Source organism: Artemia sp. Qi Xiang Cuo, chromosome 7, assembly GCF_049724085.1.
Source record: "Artemia sp. Qi Xiang Cuo chromosome 7, ASM4972408v1, whole genome shotgun sequence".
NCBI classification, from domain to species: domain Eukaryota; kingdom Metazoa; phylum Arthropoda; class Branchiopoda; order Anostraca; family Artemiidae; genus Artemia; species Artemia sp. Qi Xiang Cuo.
The window spans coordinates 36,671,089-36,692,876 of NC_142800.1; the positions used below are offsets into that span (position 1 = coordinate 36,671,089).

Sequence of the window (21,788 nt, forward strand, 5' to 3'; positions counted from 1 at the left end):
TTGTGGTGAAAAGGATGGGTACTTCAACTTTTAAAATGGGTTTAGGAGGGACATTAAGAAAAGAACTTGTCCTGAAATGCCTTTTGAAAAGTATTGCTAGGTGTTGGGGCATTCAAAAGGCTGTAAAGTAAAGTTGTCGTTGAAACGGATGGGCACTTCAACTTGTAAAATGGGTTTAGGAGGGACATTAAGAAAAGAACTTGTTCTGAAATGCCTTTTGAAAAGTATTGCTTGGTGTTGGGGCATTCAAAAAGAGGGAAAGTAAAGTTGTGGGTGAAAAGGATGGGTACTTCAACTTGTAAAATGGGTTTAGGAGGGACATTAAGAAAAGAACTTGTTCTGAAATGCCTTTTTAAAAGTATTGCTTGGTGTTGGGGCATTCAAAAAGCTGTAAAGTAAAGTTGTGGGTGAAAAGGATGGGTACTTCAACTTGTAAAATGGGTTTAGGATGGACATTAATAAAAGAACTTGTTCTAAAATGCCTTTTGAAAAGTAATGCATGGTGTTGGGGTCTGCAAAAAGTTTTATAGTAAAGTTGTGGTGAAAAGGATGGGTACTTCAACTTGTAAAATGGGTTTAGCAGGGACATTAAGAAAAGAAATTGTTCTGTAATGCCTTTTGAAAAGTATTGCTTTGTGTTGGGGCATTCAAAAAGCTTTAAAGTAAAGTTGCTTGGTGTTTGGGCATACAAAAAGCTGTAAAGTAAAGTTGTGGGTGAAAAGGATGGGTACTTCAACTAGTAAAATGGGTTTAGGAGAGACATTAAGAAAAAAAACTTTCTCTGAAATGCCTTTTGAAAAGTATTGCCTGGTGTTGGGGCATTCAAAAAGCTGTAAAGTAAAGTTGTGGGTGAAAAGGATGGGTACTTCAACTAGTAAAATGGGTTTAGGAGGGACATTAAGAAAAGAACTTGTCCTGAAATGCCTTTTGAAAAGTATTGCTTGGTGTTGGGGCATTCAAAAAGCTCTAAAGTAAAGTAGTGGGTGAAAAGGATGGGTACTTCAACTTGTAAGATTGGTTTAGGAGGGAAATTAAGAAAAGAACTTTTTCTGAAATGCCTTTTGAAAAGTATTGCTTGGTGTTGGGGCATTCAAAAAGCTGTAAAGTAAAGTTGTGGATGAAAAGGATGGGTACTTCAACTTGTAAAAGGGGATTAGGAGGGACATTAAAAAAAGAACTTGTTCTGAAATGCCTTTTGAAAAGCATTTCTTGGTGTTGAGGCATTCAAAAAGCTGTAAAGTAAAGTTGTGGGTGAAAAGCATAGGTACTTCAACTTGTAAAATGGGTTTAGGAGGGACATTAAGAAAAGAACTTGCTTTGAAATGCCTTTGAAAAGTATTGCTTGGTGTCGGGGCGTTCAAAAAGCTGTAAAGTAAAGTTGTGGGTGAAAAGGATGGGATACTTCAACTTGTAAAATGGGTTTAGGAGGGACATTTAGAAAAGAACTTGTTCTGAAATGCCTTTTGAAAAGTATTGCTTGGTTTTGGGGTCTTCAAAAAACTGTAAAGTAAATTTGTGGGTGAAAAGGATGGGTACTTCAACTTGTAAGTTGGGTTTAGGAGGGATATTAAGAAAAGAACTTGGTCTGAAATTCCTTTTGAGAAGTATTGCTTGGTGTTGGGGCATTCAAAAAGCTGTAAAGTAAAGTTGTGGGTGAAAAGAATGGATACTTCAACTTGTAAAATGGGTTTAGGAAGGAAATTAAGAAAAGAACTTGTTCTGAAAATCCTTTTGAAATGTATTGCTTGGTGTTGGGGCATTCAAAAATCTGTAAAGTAAAGTTGTGGGTGAAAAGGATGGGTACTTCAACTTGTAAATGGGATTTAAGAGGGACATTAAGAAAAGAACTTGTTATGAAATGACTTTTGAAAAGTATTGATTGGTGTTGGGGAATTCAAAAAGCTGTAAAGTAAAGTTGTGGGTGAAAAGGATGGGATACTTCAACTTGTAAAATGGATTTAGGAGGGACATTAAGACAAGAACTTGAATTTGAAATGCCTTTTGAAAAGTATTGCTTGGTGTTGGGGCATTCAAAAAGCTGTAAAGTAAATTTGTGGGTGAAAAGGATGAGTACTTCAGATTGTAAAACGGGTTTAGGAGGGACATTAAGAAAAGAACTTGTTCTGAATTGCGTTTGGAAAGTATTGATTGGTGTTGAGCTATTCAAAAAGCTGTTAAGAAAAGTTGTGGGTGAAAAGGATGAGTACTTCAACTTGTAAATGGGATTTAAGATGGACATTAAGAAAAGAACTTGTTCTGAGAAGATATAATAAAGCCTTTTGAAATGTGGGGGCCCTTCTGTGTCTCAAGTGCGCAAAAAAAATATTAAAAAATGGGTTGGGGGGCCCGGGGGCCTTTCTGGGCCCCGGGGGTAGGGGCCCCTTTGGGAGGCTCGGGGAGCCCCGGGGAGGGGGGGAAGGGGGCCCTTTGGGGGCCCGGGGAGATGGGGCCCTTTGGGGTTGGGGTAGCGGACCTAACAACATTGTTCAAATGGAACTTGTATTATAACGGAAATGTATTATAACGACCACATTGTTTCGCCCAAATCATCTTCTAAAATGCCTTAAATTGTTTCGCCCAAATAATCCCCCAAAAGTAATTTCTGAGTGTTCCTTTGATTCGGCATCCCTGCGCTGTCACATTTGAAATTCCCAAGAAACCGTTTCCCACGTTAATCTCTTCATCTCATAGGTGTTCCTAGTTACACTTTTAAGGTCTTGATAGAATATTAATTCGAGAATTTATCACTAAGCCTAATGACCAGAGAAGCCATATTTAAAAATAGAATATTAATTTATCTCTGTCACTAAAGACCATTTATCCCTCAGACCTGAAGATCAAAAAAGCCATATTGTTTCTTAATTCCCCTTTCGTGGATCAATAATTCCCCTCGATTATGCAATTAATTTCCCAGAAATCTGTCCCCCTTAGTGGATCAATACATTGTCCCGTTAGAATTTAGTGCGCTTGTGCAAACTTCGGCCCGGAATCATTACACATAGAAACAACAAATAAATCGACCTTGAAAAAGGTGCTTTAAAGTACCAAATAGTACCTTTATTATCCGGCAATGTTGTAAACTTCTGTCAGTATTCTATGCTCATATATGGTGCCCCCCTCGGACCTCCTGGTAGGTCCCTACTCATATCTGGCCATTAAGAGGCAGTTTATTCTTAATTCACCTTAATATAGACAAAAAAGAACCGAAACGGAAAATAATGAAGGGCTTGTCTGAAGAGCCTCCCATACTACATAGGAGCTATTAGTGAATGTGCACGGAAGACAGTTTTTCTAGTGTGGCCCGTGGCTGAGATTCCTGCTAGACAAATTTTTCTGCTAGAAAACAGGGGTTAAATTCTGTCTTTCCCACCACTTAAAGCCAGCAAGTAATCATAATGGGTCAAATAATGATTTTAAACTTATTTGTTGGTAAGTGGTGCAACAAAGACAAAATTATTAAAGATGTTTTCAAAATTAGATGATTTGATTAGGACTAGTGCACAAAATAAAATATATAACACTAATTCAAATAAACTTAAGGAAAATTCAATATCTTATAATGCTAATTAATTAAAAAAAACAAGTTTTTTTAACTGAAAGTAAGGAGCGACATTAATACTTAAAACGAACAGAAATAATTCCGTATATGAAAGGGCCTGCCCCCTCTTCAACACCTCGCTCTTTACGATAAAGCTTTTTATTGTTTTAAAAAACAAAGTTGTGAGACAGAGCCAAACTTTAGCGTAAAGAGCAAGGGGTTGAAGAGGGGGCGGCTCCTCTCATATACGGAATAATTTCTGTTCATTTTAAGTATTAATGTCGCTACTTACTTTCAGTTAAAACAAATCGTTTTTTTTTATTTAATTTCTGAACGTTTTTGAGTTAATGCAGCTTTTATTTTGGCTCACCGTACATAAATAATCAAAACAAAATTTGCATATCAATTTTACTTTTTTTTTGGCTAAATGACTTTCTCGAAATTTGGTTCTGACGTAACTTACAAATTAACTAACGTAACAAACTTCTATATTCGTATATTTCTATTACGTATATTAGGGGGTTCGCCCCCTAGTCAATACCTTGCTCTTTACGCTATATTCAAATTGTTTTTCATTTCTTTAAGAATGACCCCTTAACAACAAAGGCCGTTAATTAGAATAAATAGCTCTGATGAAACTACAAAAAAAACTTTAGCGTAAAGAGCGAAGTAATGAGTAGGGGGTGAGCCCAATCATATACATTTTAATTTCTGTTCGTTTTAAATTTTGATGTTGCTCCTTACTTCCAGTTGAAAAAAATCGTTTTTTTTATTATTTAATTTCTGATCTTTTTTTAAGTAATACTGGAAAATCCGGCGCCCCCTTCATAGCAGTTTCCCTTTCCCCATGAAAACTTCCTACATTTAAAGATCCTCCCACGTAGCACCCGACCCCCCCAACTACCAAAAAAAAATCCCCCTGAAAACTTCTGTATACTTCATAATAACCAGTACTATATGTAAACGTTGTGCAAAGTTCATAACTTGCAGTCCTTCCCCCGGGGACTGTGGGGGGATTAAGTTATCCTCAAAGACATAGTTATTGTATTTTTCAACCATGCTGAACAAAATCGCTATCTCAAAATTTTGGTCGGATGAATTTGGGAAAAAATGAGCGTGTGAGGGGGCCTAGTTGCCCTCCATTTTTTGTCACTTAAAAAGGGCACTAGAACTTTTAATTTCCGTTCGAATGAGCCCTTCCGTGATAATCTAGATCCACTGTTTCGATACGATCACCCCTGGGAAAAAACAAAAACAAAATACAACAAATAAACACGCATCCGTGATCTTTCTTCTGGCAAAAAAAAATACAAAATTCCACATTTCTGCAGATATGAGCTTGAAACTTCTATAGTAGGGTTCCCTGATACGCTGAATCTAATGGTGACTTTTAGGGGGTGTTTCCCCATTTTTCGAAAATAAGGCAAATTTTCTCAGGCGCATATTTTTTGATGGGTAAGACTAAACTTGATGAAACATACATTTGAAATCAGCATTAGAATCTGATTCTTTTGATGTATTTATTGGTATTGAAAATCCCTTTTTTAAAGTTTCGGTTACTATTGAGCCGGGTCGCTCCTTCATCAGTTCGTTGCCACGAACTGTTTGATACCTTATTATCACTAAATAGATTTAGATTGCGTTAAGCTGTCACCTGAAATCAGAGTTACCATCTTTCAAGGCACGCCTGCTTTTCAAAAATTATTCGAATATTTAGTTTTCAATGATAAAAGTAAGTGCTGAAAGGACAAGTTATAACAATTTTGACATTATAATTTTCCCTAAATAATATAATTTTATGAATAAAAAATCTCAAAGCAATATTTTTAAATGTAAATTTTGATTAACTTAATATTTATAAAATGTTAGTCATAATACAATTTTACAGAATCTCCACTCTTTCAAATGAATCCACTCTTTTAGCTGAAATGATAGCCAAAGTGTCTATCACTTGTAATGAATTATTAACATTCCAGTAAGGATTAAAGTTAGAAAAATTTTTAAATCCAGAGCAATATGCTTTAAATTTATTTATAATTTCCCCTAAAATTAAAGATAAGTCAGTGGCCGCAATTCTGGTCTTACACCTAGCTGCCTTTGCAATAAAACGTGGTTTAGGTCGATTTTTATGAAATTTTGCAATCCAAGATAAGAAAAAAACTTTTTATCGTTATCATCAATTTGAATATTGAAGTTTTTGGAAATTATTTCTTCCATATTTTCAATTAAACTATTATCCTCTAGATGAGCCTTTTCGTATGTATCTGTTGTAAGTAACTCTTTTTTATATAAAATCACAATAGAGTTTCTGACAAATTATGGCAAAATTATTACTAGCTTTATCAACTGGTGCAATTACAAATTCATTCTGTATATTAGCCATTGCTTGTTTCATATCAAACAGTTCGTGGTAACGAACTGTAAGTAAGGAGCGACCCGGCTCAATAGTAACCGAAAATCTAAAAAACGGAATTTGGATACCAATAGATACATCAGAAGAATAATTTTTTTTTATGCTGATTTCAAATAAATAAGTTTAATCAAGTTTAGTCTTACCCATCAAACGTTAAGTGCCTGAGAAAATTTGCCTTATTTTTGAAAAAAGGGAAAAACATCCCCTAAACGTCATAGATATCTAATGAAAATCACACCATTAAATTCAGCGTATCAGAGAACCCTACTATAGAGGTTTCAAGCTCCTATCTGCAAAAATGTGGAATTTTGTATTAATGCATATTGCTCTGGATATAAAAAAATTTCTAACTTTAATCCATACTGAAATGTTAATAATTCATTACAAGCGATAGACAGTTTGGCTATCATTTCAGCTAAAAGAGTGGATTCATTTGATTTTACTATACTGTATGCAGACCTGTCACTTAATTTAGTATTCGAAACATTGAAAACTGTCATTAAAAAATCTTTCCTTTTGTCTAATATGGTCTTTTTGAAAATATATACTTATAATAAAAAAAACCAATTGACAAATTTCTTTAGTAGTACTATTAGTTACTATCTGAATATGATGTTATATGAATATGATGTTCAGATATTGTTATATCTGAATGTCATGTATGATTTACTGGAATTCGTTTTATTCAGTACTCTTATAAGGTTTAATGCTAATTAATTCAACTAGAATATGAAGATATGGTAAAAAGAAACAGTTCAAGTAATGCAAAATATTGTTTTTCAAATAAAAAAAAAAATTCCCATTCCTTGAAAGTAATATACATTCAAATATCATTTATTCAGTTTTTATTCCCACATATTTAGGTATGCAAGAATTTGCAGTAATTATACGGGTTTTAAAAGAAAATGCCAAACACTGTGCCATAAATTGATCTTAAGACGTTTTTCTGCTAATAAAATTGCCTTAGCAATTTAATAAAGTTAGTTTTCAGTATAATGAACTTCTAGACAAATATAAAAAAATTATCAAGAAATATTGCAGGATATTTTAATGTAATTTGTCCTCCTTTTTTCTTTTGGGGTGTTTGTATATAGGATTTATGGACTAGCTTGAAGGGCTTTAAATTTATGGTTACTTCCAGAATCCGATAAAGCACTTTGTTTTACAACCCACCTCCACTCTGTAAACTGTTGAGCTGTTCTAGATTTGTTTCTAAGTTTCATTGACTTGGCGGACTTGGACTTTGTGTTTCACAAGTTAAACCTAGTACAGGGATACCATAAAACAGCTTATGGTAGGCGCTCCACCTTGCCGTGTAAGGAATTTATTGCACTGAAGCCCATTTAGGTAGGTGGTATTCCTCTGAGGAGCCCTGGTGTGAGGTAACCACTTGGGAATATTTCATTAGATTTAAGTTACTTTTCTTGTAGTTCTATGATAGCTTACATTTATTAATGGTAACTTTGCATGGATTTGGACATATCGATTTGGTTGACTGTTGGGTTATACTGCTGTGTCTTAGGTGACTGGATAGGTGAATAAGACCAAGACATTGTTCAAGAACTTGTTGATCTCAATTGCTACAGTAGGAAAACAGTTCTTTTCTTCTTTTTTTGTTTCCTTTTTTTCTAACGAATAATTACCTCTAACATGTTACAGTTGAAAATTCTAGTTTGTGAATTTACCTTTTTAACCGAGAAATAATTGTCGTCAGTCAGCAAGTTCTGGTTGTGCCAGGGATTTGTACTATTGAGTTCACGCTTCCGTCGACCAACTAAAGGTGTAGAAGCTAAAGGTGCAGCAGCAGCTAATGGTGCAGCTCCTATAGGAACTAAAAATAAAACGAATTAATGAATTTGGACCTATCTTTCATAACTAAAAAAGTTAACAAATTTCTACTACTACCACTACTGACAACTCACCGCAGTACCGAGCTGCCTGAGGCCAACACAGCTACGCACGCTCCTTCTCCATCCCAATCTATTCAAAGCCTGGTTTTGTAAAAACGAATGATTTTTCTGCCGGGACTGCGAATCATAAAGTCTAACCAATCTTTATATTGGTTTGATATTACCAGTAGCCTTGTTATCAATAAAACATACCCGGCAGGCGTAAAAACTTTGCTTAACCTAGGAGATGGAAAACTTGCATGAAAACTTATTTCGAAGAAACCCTTTTATTTTCTAACGTTTTCTTTAATGTGAGTTTGAGCTTTAAGAAATGGGATGAAAACATAACGAATCAGCTAAAACCGCTGCTCTATTCTCTACTCATAGACATTATGACTATATTCTCACCATTTTCTATTCATAAAGAATAGTAATTTGTGTCATATCACTTAGTTGTTTTCATCATGTACTTCAAAGTGCCAGGCTAATAAAAACACTAGCTGACAGGTGAATTTTCAACTATTTTTTTCCGAGGGTTTTCCTCAAGGCTTGGATCCAATTTGGCTATTAAACTTCCAATAACAACATGACTTTCATAAATTTACACCGTTACTATGATTCCTGACAAAATCAAAAGTATTCTGTGCATCTTCGATGCAAGCTCTTCAGTTTCCTATTGCATGAGTTCTTATTTCCTAACCTCCATGAAAAAACTTCAACAATAAGAACACTTAATGAAAAGATTTTAAAGCTATATTTACACCCCACCCCAAATCCATGAAAGACTTGATTTATCGGTAATTCTTACAATGTATTACCGATGTATGCTCATTTATGGGCAAAAATTCAACAAAGCAGCTTGGAAATTTCTACCCAAGTTATGCACTTCAATTAAAGAATTGTCTAATAGCGTACTTAAAAATACAAGATTAAACTCTGTACAAGCAATGCAGGAGCATCACTGAGGTGGATGGGGAGGGGTGAACTACCTCCCTAATAGGTCTGAGAGTGTATTTTTTCATTCGAAACCGATTTTTTATCTGTAAATGCTTCTTTCCATCTAAAAGGTAGTGCATTTGGCTCAAACTGTTTTCGCCTTAACCTGAGCCCTGGATTGTCGGAAATTTTGTTTGGCTCTTTTAATTAATTGAGATCAGGTTCCAAAAAGCACACTACTGTTAGAACAGAAAATGTTTATTGACTTCGTTTATGGAGAGAATCAATTTTGTTCCATTTTCTTTTCCAAACAAAATCCATTTCGTCATATGAAAGTAATTGTGACATTAAAAGTCAAACAAACAGAAATGATATCGTCTATGAGGGGGGCTGCCGCTTGCTCTTACAGAACAATGTGACCAAAAAATTCAATCACTTACAACACTGCTTGAAGCTTAAAAGAGCTTATTAATTTTTTATTTGCCGTAAATAATGAAATGTTGCTTTCGAACGGATTGAAAAACAGCCGGTAAATAAATTACTTGTCGTTACCAACAAGCAACATTTCGAAGAAATCTTTCAGTGTCGTAGTCTTGTGAGAAACTTCACCCTGGCCCCATCCACAACAAATACTGGATCTCAGTATATAACCGAAAGAATTGAAGTTGGCGGGTCTTTGACAACGAATCTAGTGGATGTTCCATTTTCGTCTTTTTGAGGCAAGAAAGAAAAAGCATTGGTTTAAATTTGCTGTTCCAAAACAGATAACAGAGAAACAGTGGGACTGAGAAATTTTTTCGCTCTTCTTTCTTGGGCTATTGAAGGTTTCAAGAAAGTATATAAACTGACACTTGGACTTAAGTCTGATTAACTGCTGAGGAGCTAAACGATGGAATATAATATGACCTTAAAAGGTTACAGTCAGATGGAATATTAAGAGTCAGGCATGATTCTGGGCTCAGAAAATAAAATCTTGCAAACTCCCAAAAACTACAACCTATCAAACTTGGAACATTGTAGTCCAAAACCAGCATCTCATTAAATGCGGATTCCAGACACAGAATCCCAAACAGAAATTACGCTTTCTTAGAGGCAAAGAATCAAGAATTTTGACTGAAAAACGTGCGTTGACCTTGACATAAATTTTCTAGAGACAACATTGAAATTGGGCATTGGATGAAAAAGCAGAACAAGGTTAATGTTACCAGTTATATTTCAGATTTTAGCCACAAAGGAGATAGCTACAGTTTTAGGAACAGAATTGTTCAAAAGCACAGAATAAAAAGATAATAAAGGTGACAGGTCACCTTGGTAGACCAAAAACTCGCTGTCAGCCATATAGAGCAATTATATTTTGTTATGCGATACGTTGATGGCAACGGAGCTTCTAGAGACAATTTACTCACCGCAAAAGAATCTAAACATGAGTTATCTTTGCAGAAAAAAAAAATCCAAGAGCATTACAGAAGTTTGTATCATAAGTTGACATGTCAACATTTTGACTTTGCAAGCAACACGAGTGAGTGCTTTGAGGAGACACAGGCTCATATTTCCAAGATGCTAATAAAATTATTCAATACCTTACTGGCTAGACCACAGAATTAAGGCTCTCACATAGAACTGTTTTGAATCAAACGCCTTAGCGTGAATCATGTATGGGGTTTTATAGCAAATCAATATCTTTGCCGGAGGACCAAGCACTTCGGTTTGTTTCGCAAGATTGGAGAAAACGTTGAAGACGGTTGAATGACGGTTAGAGCCGATGTTTTACCTTAAGGGTATGTCAGAAACCAGAGGGTCTGTCAAATCAGAGTTGATCAAAGCTCTTCCATACGTTCTTCCAAAAATTGTTGTACTACCTTTGGAAAAAGTGAATTCCGTCACTCTTGATACCAACACTAAGTCCAAAGACAACAAAATTCTCCGTGGCTTTTTTCGTTCCAACTTTGTCTCGTAATTGAAGTTTATGACGACATTAATCTCACGTAAGAACTCTCTGATTCTCCAACTACAAGCTATAGCGCTGGATTTCGGAGACCCGTATTACGTCATGAGCACAAAAGTGACTATAATCTAAGAGTCTACGAGCAATGATAATAAGCTTGTTAGTGCAGTTAAAGGATCTATCACCACTACTAATCCGGTAATTGTGGAAGAAGATGAAGCTGCTGAAAATAACATATCAGACTTAGATTTTCCAGAAACGGTTAGAGCTTGAGAATAGCCGATGTCTTCCTAGAATCTTCGTCGGAGAAAAGAAGATTAGCGAACTATAAAAATATTATTCCTAACCCTTTGTACACTTTGCATCATGGAGTAGAATGCAGTCATGCAGTCCTGGCAATCTTAGACAATGAGCTGATGCTTGCATGTAAAGAAACATAAGAGGTAGGGCACCTATATATGAGTGCTTATTAAATCTCAACCCTTTACAGGCTCATTCTTTCTGTGCAAAGTTAGCTAGAACAGGAATACCAGTTCAAGCGATGCAATCTGAAAAGGAAGGTTTTTGTAGAGATTTACAGGATTGAACGCTACCAAGTTTGCCAAATTGTTCTCTCCAAATTTTGATCCAAACTGTATCAAAAAGATACGGGTTGTCGTTAGTTTATAGAACATCAAACTTCTGTTAAACTTAATCAGGTAGCATTGGCCGAAGGTACATATGAATTTATTAAGCTGAAATTGTCAACAACAAAATTAGATAAACTATGGAGCACAATCGATTTGACTACTTCATGCTCATGATGTTGTAGAGAGATCTGTGGGAGCAATGATCTCGATCTTTTTATCAACAATTAAAAAGTTAAATACTTGACGAAGACTTAAATTATTAGTCAATTGTCTATGTAGGCCTATACACAATAAAAAACGTCTTGTGATGGAAAGAGCAAAATTGAAGCTTAAAACAAAGTAAATTAATGTTACATAGTCTATTCAACAAATTTCTATAAAACTATGGTAGCTCAAATAAACTGATTCATGGTAATCTCCTATATTTCTAGAATTGTGTAAACTAACTCTTTCAGGAAAACAGAAAACCATTAATGGTTTTAGTAGAGTGTAATATTTTTTTTTGTTTTTTTTTAGCATTTAATTTGAATACTGAATATTATCGTTATAATTTCTCTTTTATAATTGAAAATTTATGGAAAGCCTTTTTACTAACCTTTTATTTTCTGCCGGCGGCTCAAGGACTTTTCTGCTCCTAGAAGAAAATCCTGTTTTTTGTGGGGGATTTTTATGATATCGGTAAAATACTAGCTTTAATACAGTTAAAATAGAGTTAGATATTATGTTTCAGTTTACTTGACCTAATTTTAAAGATATAGGATGCGTAGACTGCGAAGGAATAATATTTGCTCGTTTTATGTTTCAATTTTGCTTTTTACTTGCATAAAAAAATTTTCGAAATTTTTATTCGTTTTTTTTAGAAGACAATTAACCTATCAAATAATTTTTATCCAAGTTAGGCAATAACAGAAGAAGATCAACGTAATTATAAACGTAATGTTAAACGTAAGTTTCACTTCTGATCTCATTTAAACTTCCTCAGGAATATGTACTGGTTGGTTTTTATAGACAAGATTCCTGCAGGGTTAATACGAAAGTATCCACGGGGTCAGATGCATATTATCACGGACCCTATCTAGGATTGAGTAACGTGCAAAGAATTAGACTGACACCTACTTTGATCGCACAGACATAACGAAGGAAATATTCTTTGTTATCTTTCAATATACGAGCTATACTCAACTTGCAAATCGGAAAATACAAGGTGCTGTTTCCAAGTTAGTGTCAATCAGGAATTTCTCCTCATGACAATTTCACTGAAAATGTGTTTTAATTTTTGGTTACATAGAGTTTTGGTCCATAGGTTGCAGCTAGTGATGCAACCATGAAGTGAAAGAAGGGAAGACAACGATTATATTCATAGTTCATAGGTACGGGTGCTAAGTTTAAGACCTATTACAGGCATCCTTACTTGTTCATGCAATCGAATATATTTAACTATGTAATTTTTCTGTTATTTTAAAATATCTCTTAGTATTTTGTTTGGTTAACACCCAATAAAAAGACTCTATTTGAAACGATTTAACATAACGTGCCTATAAATTTCTCTAAAGGCGTATATCTTTAGACAGTTTCATGTGTCTCGGTCTTGGCAATATTGAAAGAGTAAACAAACCATATCCCACGATGTGAGAGTTATAGTATTGACATTAAAATAAGATTATATCAAAAAGCTAATACGATATACGATTTCATTAGAATGCTCATTGCAAAAGTTAGAGTTTTTTGAAGAACATCTTTCAGCCATATGAGTTCAGCCATCTCAGCTATGAGTGACTTAAACAAGTGTTTGCTTAGAATTAAATATCATTAATAAATTAAATAAAATAAATTAAATAAATCAAAATATTAGAATCTAATAGCAACAATAAAAATTAATGTTTTCAAACACTTATAAGTGTTCTTATTTCTTAGAAGTGAAAACACTTTTATAAGTGTTTTCTCAGAATTGCAAAAATACTTTTTTGCAAATTCATTCAGCCCATCGTCAGAAAATGAGTTGGTACTTTTGTCGTATTAAATAAAAAAACAAGTTTTTAAATTGAAAGTAAGGGGTGACATTAAAACTTAAAACGAACAGAAATTATTCCGTATATGAAAGGGACTGCCTGCTCCTCAACGCCTCGCTCTTTACGCTAAAGTTTAACTTTCTCACACCTCTATTTTTGTTAAACAATAAAAAACTTTAGCGTAAAGAGTGAGGCGTTGAGGAGGGGACAGCCCCTTTCATATACGAAATAACTTCTGTTCGTTTTAAGTTTTAATATCACTCTTTACTTTCAGTTTAAAAAACTTGTTTTTTTTTATCTAATTTCTGAACGTTTTTTGTTAATGCAGCTTTTATTTTGGCTCACCGTCATTGAATAAGTAAACAAAATTTGCATAAAAATTTTACTTTTCTTTTTGTAAATGGCTGTCTCTAAATTTGGTTCTGACGTAATTTACAAATTAACTTACGTAACCAACTTCTATAGTCGTATATTTTTCTTCTGGCAAAAAATACAAAAGTTGCAGATTTTTTCAGATATGAGCTTGAAACCAATCTAATAGGTTTTTCTGATACGCTGAATCTGACGGTGTGATTTTCATTAAAATTCTTTCACTTGTAGGGGATGTTTCCCCCCTCTTTAAAAAAATCAGGTAAATTTTCTCAGGCTCGTACCCTTTGATGAGTAATACTAAACTTAATAAAATTTATATATTTAGAATCAGCATTATAAGCCCATTCTTTTGATATATTTATTGACATCAAAATTCCGTTTTTAAAAGTTTCGGTTACTATTCAGCCGTATCGCTTGTTTTTTTTTTATTGTTTTTTTATTACGTATATGTTATTACGTATATGAGGGGGTTTTCCCCTTAGTCAATACCACGCTCTTTACGTCAAAATTCAAAATTTTGTTTAATTCACAAACCCCTGAATCACAAAGGCCGTTTAATTAGAATGGATAGCTCTTTTGAAAACACAAAAAAACACTGTAGCGTAAAGAGCGAGGTATTGACTTGGGGGAGACCCCCCTCATATACGTAATAATTTCTGTTCGATTAAGTTCTAATGTTGCTTCTTACTTTCAGTTGAAAAAACTTGTTTTTTTTAAAATTTAATTTCTGATCGTTTTATAAATAATGCTTGGAAATCCGGCACCCCCTTCATAGAAATGTCCCTTACCCCAAAGAATCATCCTCTACGGAAATATTCTCCCAATTAACCTTCTCCTCCAGCCCCCCCCCACCAGAAAAAAATCCTTCCTGAAAATGTCTGTATATTTCCCAATAACCAATACAATATGTAAGCAATGGGCAAAGTTCATAACTTGCAGCCCTTCCCCTGGGAACTGTGGGGGATTAAGTCATCCTAAAAGACATATTTATTAGATTTTTGACTATGCTGAACAAAATGGCTATCTCAAAATTTTAATTGAATGACTTTGGGAAAAAAATGAGCGTGGGAGTGGGCATAGTTGCCCTCCATTTTTTTTGTCACTTAAAAAGGGAACTATAAATTTTAATTTCCGTTCCATTGAGCCCACCTACGATATTCTATGACCACTGGGTCAATACGATTACCCCTGGGGTAAAGAAAAAAAAAAAATACGCATCCGTGATCTTTCTTCTGGCAAAAAATGGAAAATTCCACATTTTTGTAGATAGGAGCTTGAAACTCTACAGTAGGGTTCTCTGATACGCTGAATATGATGGTGTGATTTTCATTAAGGTTCTATAGCTTTTAGGGGGTCTTCTCCCTTTTTTTCGAAAATAAGCCAAATTTTCTCAGGCGCGTAACTTTTGATGGGTATGATTAAACTTGACGAAACTTATATGTTTGAAATCACAATTAAAATCTGATTCTTTTGACGTATCCATTGGTATCAAAATTCCGTTTTTTAGACTTTCGGTTACCATTGAGCTGGTAAACTATTGTATCTTCTTCATATTTTGTTTTATTTCATTAGCATGAACCAAACTTCACTTCTCGACAGAACTTGAGTGTGTGGCTATAAGACACAAGTACCAAACAGTCAGATTTTCTCAGAAAGAAAGGCTCTTGGTTATGGCACTTGTTTTATTTCTTCAATGGTCCATCGAAATTATCGTTTTACTTAATTATCATAGTGAAATTGTAAAGTGATGTGTTCATAGTTTCGCTAGCAGTTTCTTCTGCTTTTATCTACAGGGATTTTATTTGGCATATTTTGCTGTTTTTTGTCTTTTTGTTTTTTTTTGTGAGTTCTTATTACTCTAGACGAGATTTGCTTGGTTTCTGGTTCAGTCACAAATAAAGTGTCTGTTTATGATAAAGATTCCTAATGACCGCGAAACTGCCACTTAATAAAAGCTTGACATGATTATCATTATCCAGATAACGGCTCGTAGCGTAAACGTAAAAGGTTTGTTCATTTTTGAATTATATTTTTTTTTATATGCAGGCATCATAAAATATTATTTGCTTGACAATATAGAGTTCTAAGTATAAAACAATCTTTCACAGTGAATGTGTTTGGAAGTAACAATTTACTTTAAATGAATTTAAATTATTCTTGAAACTAATCGTCAAAAAGGTAGAAGCAAATGTATCATATCATTGCTCTTAAGAACTTTGATTAACAATAAAGGCAAATCTGATTTTTTTTTTTTTTTTTTTTTTTTTTGAAACCCAAGACACCACGCACAGTCAAAGAAATTTACCCTGATCAGAAACAAATTAAATCAAGGGTATTAAAAATACATACATGTTCTGGCAGCTAAGGCCACGTGAGGAAATATTCCGAGGATTCCGAGGATTATAGCTCCTGCGTAGAAAATACGTTTTATTTCTTCGACTGGTCCTTGATTAGGGTCCCCTCGATATTGATATTGAAAGTTTACTTGCTCATTTGGACCAAATAAGGCAGTGGGATCACTAAACGTTAATTCTTGTTGGGCAGCTCTTTCTCGGAAACTATTATCATCCACAGAATTAGACCCACATTCCCTTTCTTTTTTTTCACATTTATTCAGAAATTTTGAAATAAAGTTAAATTTTCCTTTTTCCTTATGCTTCTTTTGCTTTTTTGCCATTACTGGCGTAAACTGGAAGCTAGGAAGAGGTTGATAATAAACTGGTTGCAGGTATTGCTCTACAACATCCTCTAAACCTGGATCTTGAGGAGGAGGTGTTGACGATGGTTTTAGATAATAATCATATGGTTCCTCATCTTCCTCAGAAGAAGACTCTGAGTATGCTGTATCTTGTGGAACTCCATATGATGACTTAGGAGGATGATATTCATAACTGCTGCGTTTGTTTAGTTTCTGCGAGGACAAAAGTCGTCTATCGGCTCGATACTGAGAAAGCGATGGCGCGCTAGGCAGGGATGGAGCTCCTCCTGAATAAGAAGATGGTATGGAAAATAACCTATAATTAGACTGCTGAGCCAACCCAACTCCAACTTGCGAGTTTGATTGCTGTTGAGATGCTCCTAAATTCGAAGGTGCTAAAGATATTGTGTAGTAGTCATTCGCAGTTGGGCTTTGTGGTACACCATAGCTAGTTGCAGGAGGGGACTGGGGCACACCATAGTTTGTTGCAGGAGCTGATTGCGGCACACCATAGGTTGTTGCAGGAGCAGATTGAGGTACGCCATAGTTTGTTGCAGGAGAGGATTGTGGGACATCGTAACTGGTTATAGGAGGACCTTGGGGTGCCTCATAACTTGACTGAGGGGCAGCTGGAGCTGGATAGGAGTTTGTAACTGCTGGTGCCTGTGGTGCGCCATAGCTATTTGATGGCCTCGATGGTGATGATGGAGGGGATGATGGAAGAGAATAGCTGTTATTTTTCTTAGACTTTTTCTTTTTTTTTAGATTCTTGAGCTTTTCTAATATTGAAGGAGGTGATGGTGGCTGAGGGTTATTTTGGGGAGCAGAATTTGAAGAAGTAGGTGAACGATTACGGGTTTTAACAACAGTTCTTATTGGACTTGCTGACAATTGACCACCATAAGATACTATTTGTTGCTGTGCTGAGGGAGAAGAAGGAGGAGCCCAGTTTAAGCCACTGCTATATTGAGTGGCCTGATTTGCTGCTTGCTGATTAGTCAAATAATTAGTGTCTGCTGGAGCAATGCTGTAGATCCCTTGGGCATTTGAAATTTGTTGGCTCGAAATGGCAGGTGAATTTGTAATATAGGAGGTCTGTGGCTGCTGAGGAATAGCAGGGTTTGCTGGGCTTAAGATGTAACTCGGTTGCGATGCAGGAAGAGAATAAGACGAAACTGGTGATAATGCAAAAACTTGCTGCTGGGGAATAACAGGTTGTGCTGGGCTTAAGATGTAGCTTGGTTGTGAAGCCGGAAGAGAATAAGATGTAACTGGTAGTGAAGCAAACGTAGGATTGACTGGATTTTGAATTGTGTTTGATGTTGGTTGTGAAGGCAAATAAGAATTTGCAGCAAAAGATTGTGCTTGCGGAATAGGCTGACTATATTGGAAATTGTTTGCAGCTGGTGGAGATGGTCCATAGGATGCAGCTATCTGAGCTGGAATTTGGATTGAATTTGTTGCTGGTTGTGAAGACAAATATGAATTTGCAGCAGCAGATGGTGCTTGTGGGAGAGGCTGACTAAATTGAGCATTGTTTGTAGCTGGAGGAGATAGTCCATAGGATGTTGCTATCTGAGCTGTATTTTGAATTGAATTTGTTGCTGGTTGTGAAGGCAAATAAAAATTTGTATCAGCAGATGGTCCTTGTGGAATAGAATTACTATACTGAACATTATTTGTTGCTGGAGGAGACTGTCCAAACGATGCTGTTATCTGATCGGATGGTGCACTGTTGGAGTTTATATTTATCCCTGTTTCGTATGGTCCTTTCCCTTGTACCCCACCTGAGTGAACATTATAAATGACAACTAGTGGTTTACCATCATATGATGCATGATTTGATGGTAGCCATCCCTTTTCTTTTGAGTGCCCTTCATCCGGCAAAGGTGGACTTGGAGGAGATGGAGGACTCGTAGTTTCAGATGGACTAGGGGTATAGGGGGGACTCGGTGTTACAGGGGGACTGGGAGGTGCTGGAGGACTTGGAGGTGCAGGCGGACTTGGTGGTGAAGGTGGAGCTGGAATTGGAGGTGCAGGGTGGTTTCGAGGCAAAACTATTGGTGGACTAGGGGGTCCGATAGGTTCTTGTAGGGCTGAGTAGGCTGCTGGTGCTTCCACTTTTTCTCTGGAGCTTTTCGGTATGCTAGAAATTATAGAACCAATATCTGTGGATTCAGTTAGGTCAGCGTCCAGCGAAGCCCAAGAAAAACTAATTTGATTTCTTCCTGGAGATGGTGGTGGTGCGGGGGGCTGAGGTGAGTTTGATATTTCTGGGGCTAATATGTACGGAAGCCTTTGTCTTTCTTCTACCTCCGGTGCTGATACGTATGGAAGCCTTTGTCTTTCTTCTACCTCCGGAGCTGACGCGTATGGAAGCCTTCGTCTATCTTCTACCCCTGGTGCTGAAATATACGGAGCCCTCTGTCTTTCGTCACGACCTTGTTCAAAAAGGCTTTCTGAGGTATCTGCAATTTTTTGAAATCGGTTTTGTTCCAAGTCGAAAAGACTTACAGCTTCTTTTTGTATGAGCTTGTTTGATTGCTCCCGAATTATTTCAGTTTTTAATACCGGCGGTTTCTCATTGTTTAGTTCAAACAACGACTTGTTACTTCTACTCGGTGTTTCTAATCGAATATAATCAGGCTGCTCGTCGTTGCGCCGTATATCTGGAAGTAGAGTTTCTTTCGGAAATTGATTTTGTCCTTTTGTATTTGTATCAGCTGCTTCGTTGCTAACAAAGAAACTTTTTTTTACTGTTACGAAGGAATTGTCTTGCCGGTGAGAGTTGTCATCATCTTTTAACACCACATAACCTTTAAACGTAGAACCTGGTGCAAAATACACTGGCGTTTCTTTCTTAGTCTCAAAAGGAGGTTCTACTTTATTTGAGATAATTGGAGCTCGAACGTCAACATTTTCTATAAGAGGAGGAGCCTCATATAATCTTGGTACATTGGCTAAAATATCCTTTCCTGTTACCTCTGCTGGATAGTAATCATTTCTTGAATAGGGATCACTAGTGCTCACTGAAGAAGCAAATGAAGGCTTCTTTACAGAAGTCCTTAGATAATCCCTTTGTTTGTGCTGAGGAGGTGGGGCAAGCTCAGGGAAAGTATATGATGTTTCTTTGGAGCTGATCAAACGGTTGCCACTGTTTCCACGAGAATTTTGATTGACCTGAATATTATTATTTTCCCGTCTTTTTTCATTTATCTTGGGTGTACTTGTCACTATGAAGATCCCAGTGTCCGTTTTTAGTCTAATTTGATCGTTGGCCGAACCTCGATTTACCTAAAAAAAAAGGATCATAAGTTACATACACTATCCTTACATTTGTCTAATTTTGAACCCTGTCCCACCCCAACGAAAAAAAGGAGAAAAAAGTACTCAATAGGGCCCACAGATTCCGGTAGTTTTCAACAATACAACTTATAAAGTAAATTAATTTGACTATTTAACTTTATTTCAAATAGTAGTTCAAATATTGAACAAATTAAACAAGGTAGTAGTTTATTTAGCTGTATTTTCTAATTAGATTCTCGGTTGGTTTTCCACATTTCTCATATTTTTATAATTACTTATTCTGTAAAATTACTTTTTCCCAAGGAAAATGGACAAGAGTCAAATATAAACGGATTGACACACCCTGGGTCAAAAGATTGCATTTAAATTTTTTTTTTTTTTTTGATCGACTCAATTTACCTTGAAAAGCTCTTTAGATTAGTATGAATTTAGGAACCCCTTCACCAAAAATTGACCCAAAAGAACGAGCAAATCAGGTGACTATAAAGTGTGAGTATATAAACGTTGTCAGGGCTTTTTATTATTATTGCTTGCAAGCATTCACTTAGACAGCATTTATAGTAACTGACATCAACTTCCATAATTAACAAAGGATTTTAAGTGACCTGTCACAGCGGCCTAACATCACAATCTATTTACATTACTTATAGTGACTTTAAAACTCAGGATTTACGTTAAAATGAACAACTTCGTACTGCACGGGCGTGGGGCAGTGGCTGTATCCCAGCAAAACTCAAGAATTGTATTATTTTCATGTAATTTCTAACATATTTACCAATAATTTTCCCATTTTTGACATTTGTCGAGTTTCTGTCCCCTCGGAAATAGGTTTCTGCGAGTATGCTTGTTCTCCCAGCTCTTTAAACCCAGCTAAGAACAAAGAAAAAGACAAAAACAGTACACTCCCGCTCTGACACTTTTCTAGAAATTTTGAATTTTGGATCTTTGTGGATTGTGAATACACTTCCCTCCCTTTAGGATAATCTTTTATTCCTTTGTTGTTTTTTTTTAGTTTTATCATAGCTGTTTCTTTGTGTAAAACTTAATTATTTATTTTAATTTCTGTTTTTTCTTTATTTAAATAGGGATTTTTGCCCTCCCCCCACAAAAAGGGTGCTATTCTCATATAGTGAGTCAATTCTTTACTTTCAACGCTATATTTTATTTTTATTTACTGAAAACATGCAATAATCCATACAAATTATTTCTGAATTTAATTTTTTAATGTAAAGAATGGAATAGGAAATGTCAAGCACTGAAAATACTTATGAAAGGGACTGAAAAGGTCTGTCGGAAACTGAACGGTCAGGATTTAGTTTACTTAGTCAGTTAGACATGATAAGAGTTGCCTTTAAGCTACGAAAAAAAAAAATTAAAATATGGAATTTAAAAATTGGAAATGTGAAGACTACCTTCAATTAATTACTTACTTTAAATGAACCGGCGGATATCTGGTTACCGCCACGACTGGATAAGTCGTCATCCTCTAATAATGGGGCCAGAGAAGTTGATGCTACAGGCTTAGAAGTTGTAATCAAGAATTCTGTTGTAGTTGGAGTTAGTGCTAGGACTACACGAGGTCTCCGAGTTGTTGGCAGAGGTCTTAACTTCGAGGATGCAGTGCCATTAACGGTGTATGGATGACGAAGAGACTGAGCTAATGGTACAAGTAGTACGATATGACAGATGAAATGGACGAGCATTTCGCCTAAAAGATTAAATAAATGAAGAACAAATAAACAATTTCTTATTTGAAAGAAAGATTAAGGTTGAAATTAATGTGTACGTTTCATGTTGTTCATTAGGATTACAGAGTATTATCTTTCTTCTGCATGGTCATATCATATACAGAAGAAAATACCTTCCTCTGCTCATTCCACTCACTGCGGTGCGTTGCTTTGATCTTTGGTCCCCGCATGACGTTGTTTTCTTCTTTTTTTTCCACTTAGTTTTGGTACTTATTTATCATACATCAGTAACTATAGCTTCGAGATTATATGATAAAAATTACTGCACAAAAATACAGAAAAATTCACATACATCCACAAAGTGT

At 35.6% G+C, this 21,788-nt stretch overlaps 2 protein-coding genes across 2 annotated transcripts in view; both read right to left on the reverse strand.

Annotated features, from left to right (window-relative positions):
• LOC148950224 (histone-lysine N-methyltransferase SMYD3-like) overlaps positions 1 to 6,361 on the reverse strand; it is a 39,089-nt gene extending 32,728 nt beyond the window's left edge. Inside the window, exon 1 of the mRNA XM_089091319.1 lies at positions 6,303 to 6,361. Coding sequence (XP_088947445.1) covers positions 6,303 to 6,361 — 59 coding nt within the window. The remainder of the gene's footprint in view (positions 1 to 6,302) is intronic.
• The window catches only part of LOC148950223 (uncharacterized), a 101,444-nt gene that overhangs the window by 67,637 nt on the left and 12,019 nt on the right, over positions 1 to 21,788 (reverse strand). Inside the window, exons 3-5 of the mRNA XM_089092249.1 lie at positions 21,166 to 21,443; positions 16,081 to 19,723; positions 7,637 to 7,782 (exon numbers count right to left, since the gene is read on the reverse strand). Coding sequence (XP_088948375.1) covers positions 7,637 to 7,782; positions 16,081 to 19,723; positions 21,166 to 21,438 — 4,062 coding nt within the window. The 5' untranslated portion in view covers positions 21,439 to 21,443. The remainder of the gene's footprint in view (positions 1 to 7,636; positions 7,783 to 16,080; positions 19,724 to 21,165; positions 21,444 to 21,788) is intronic.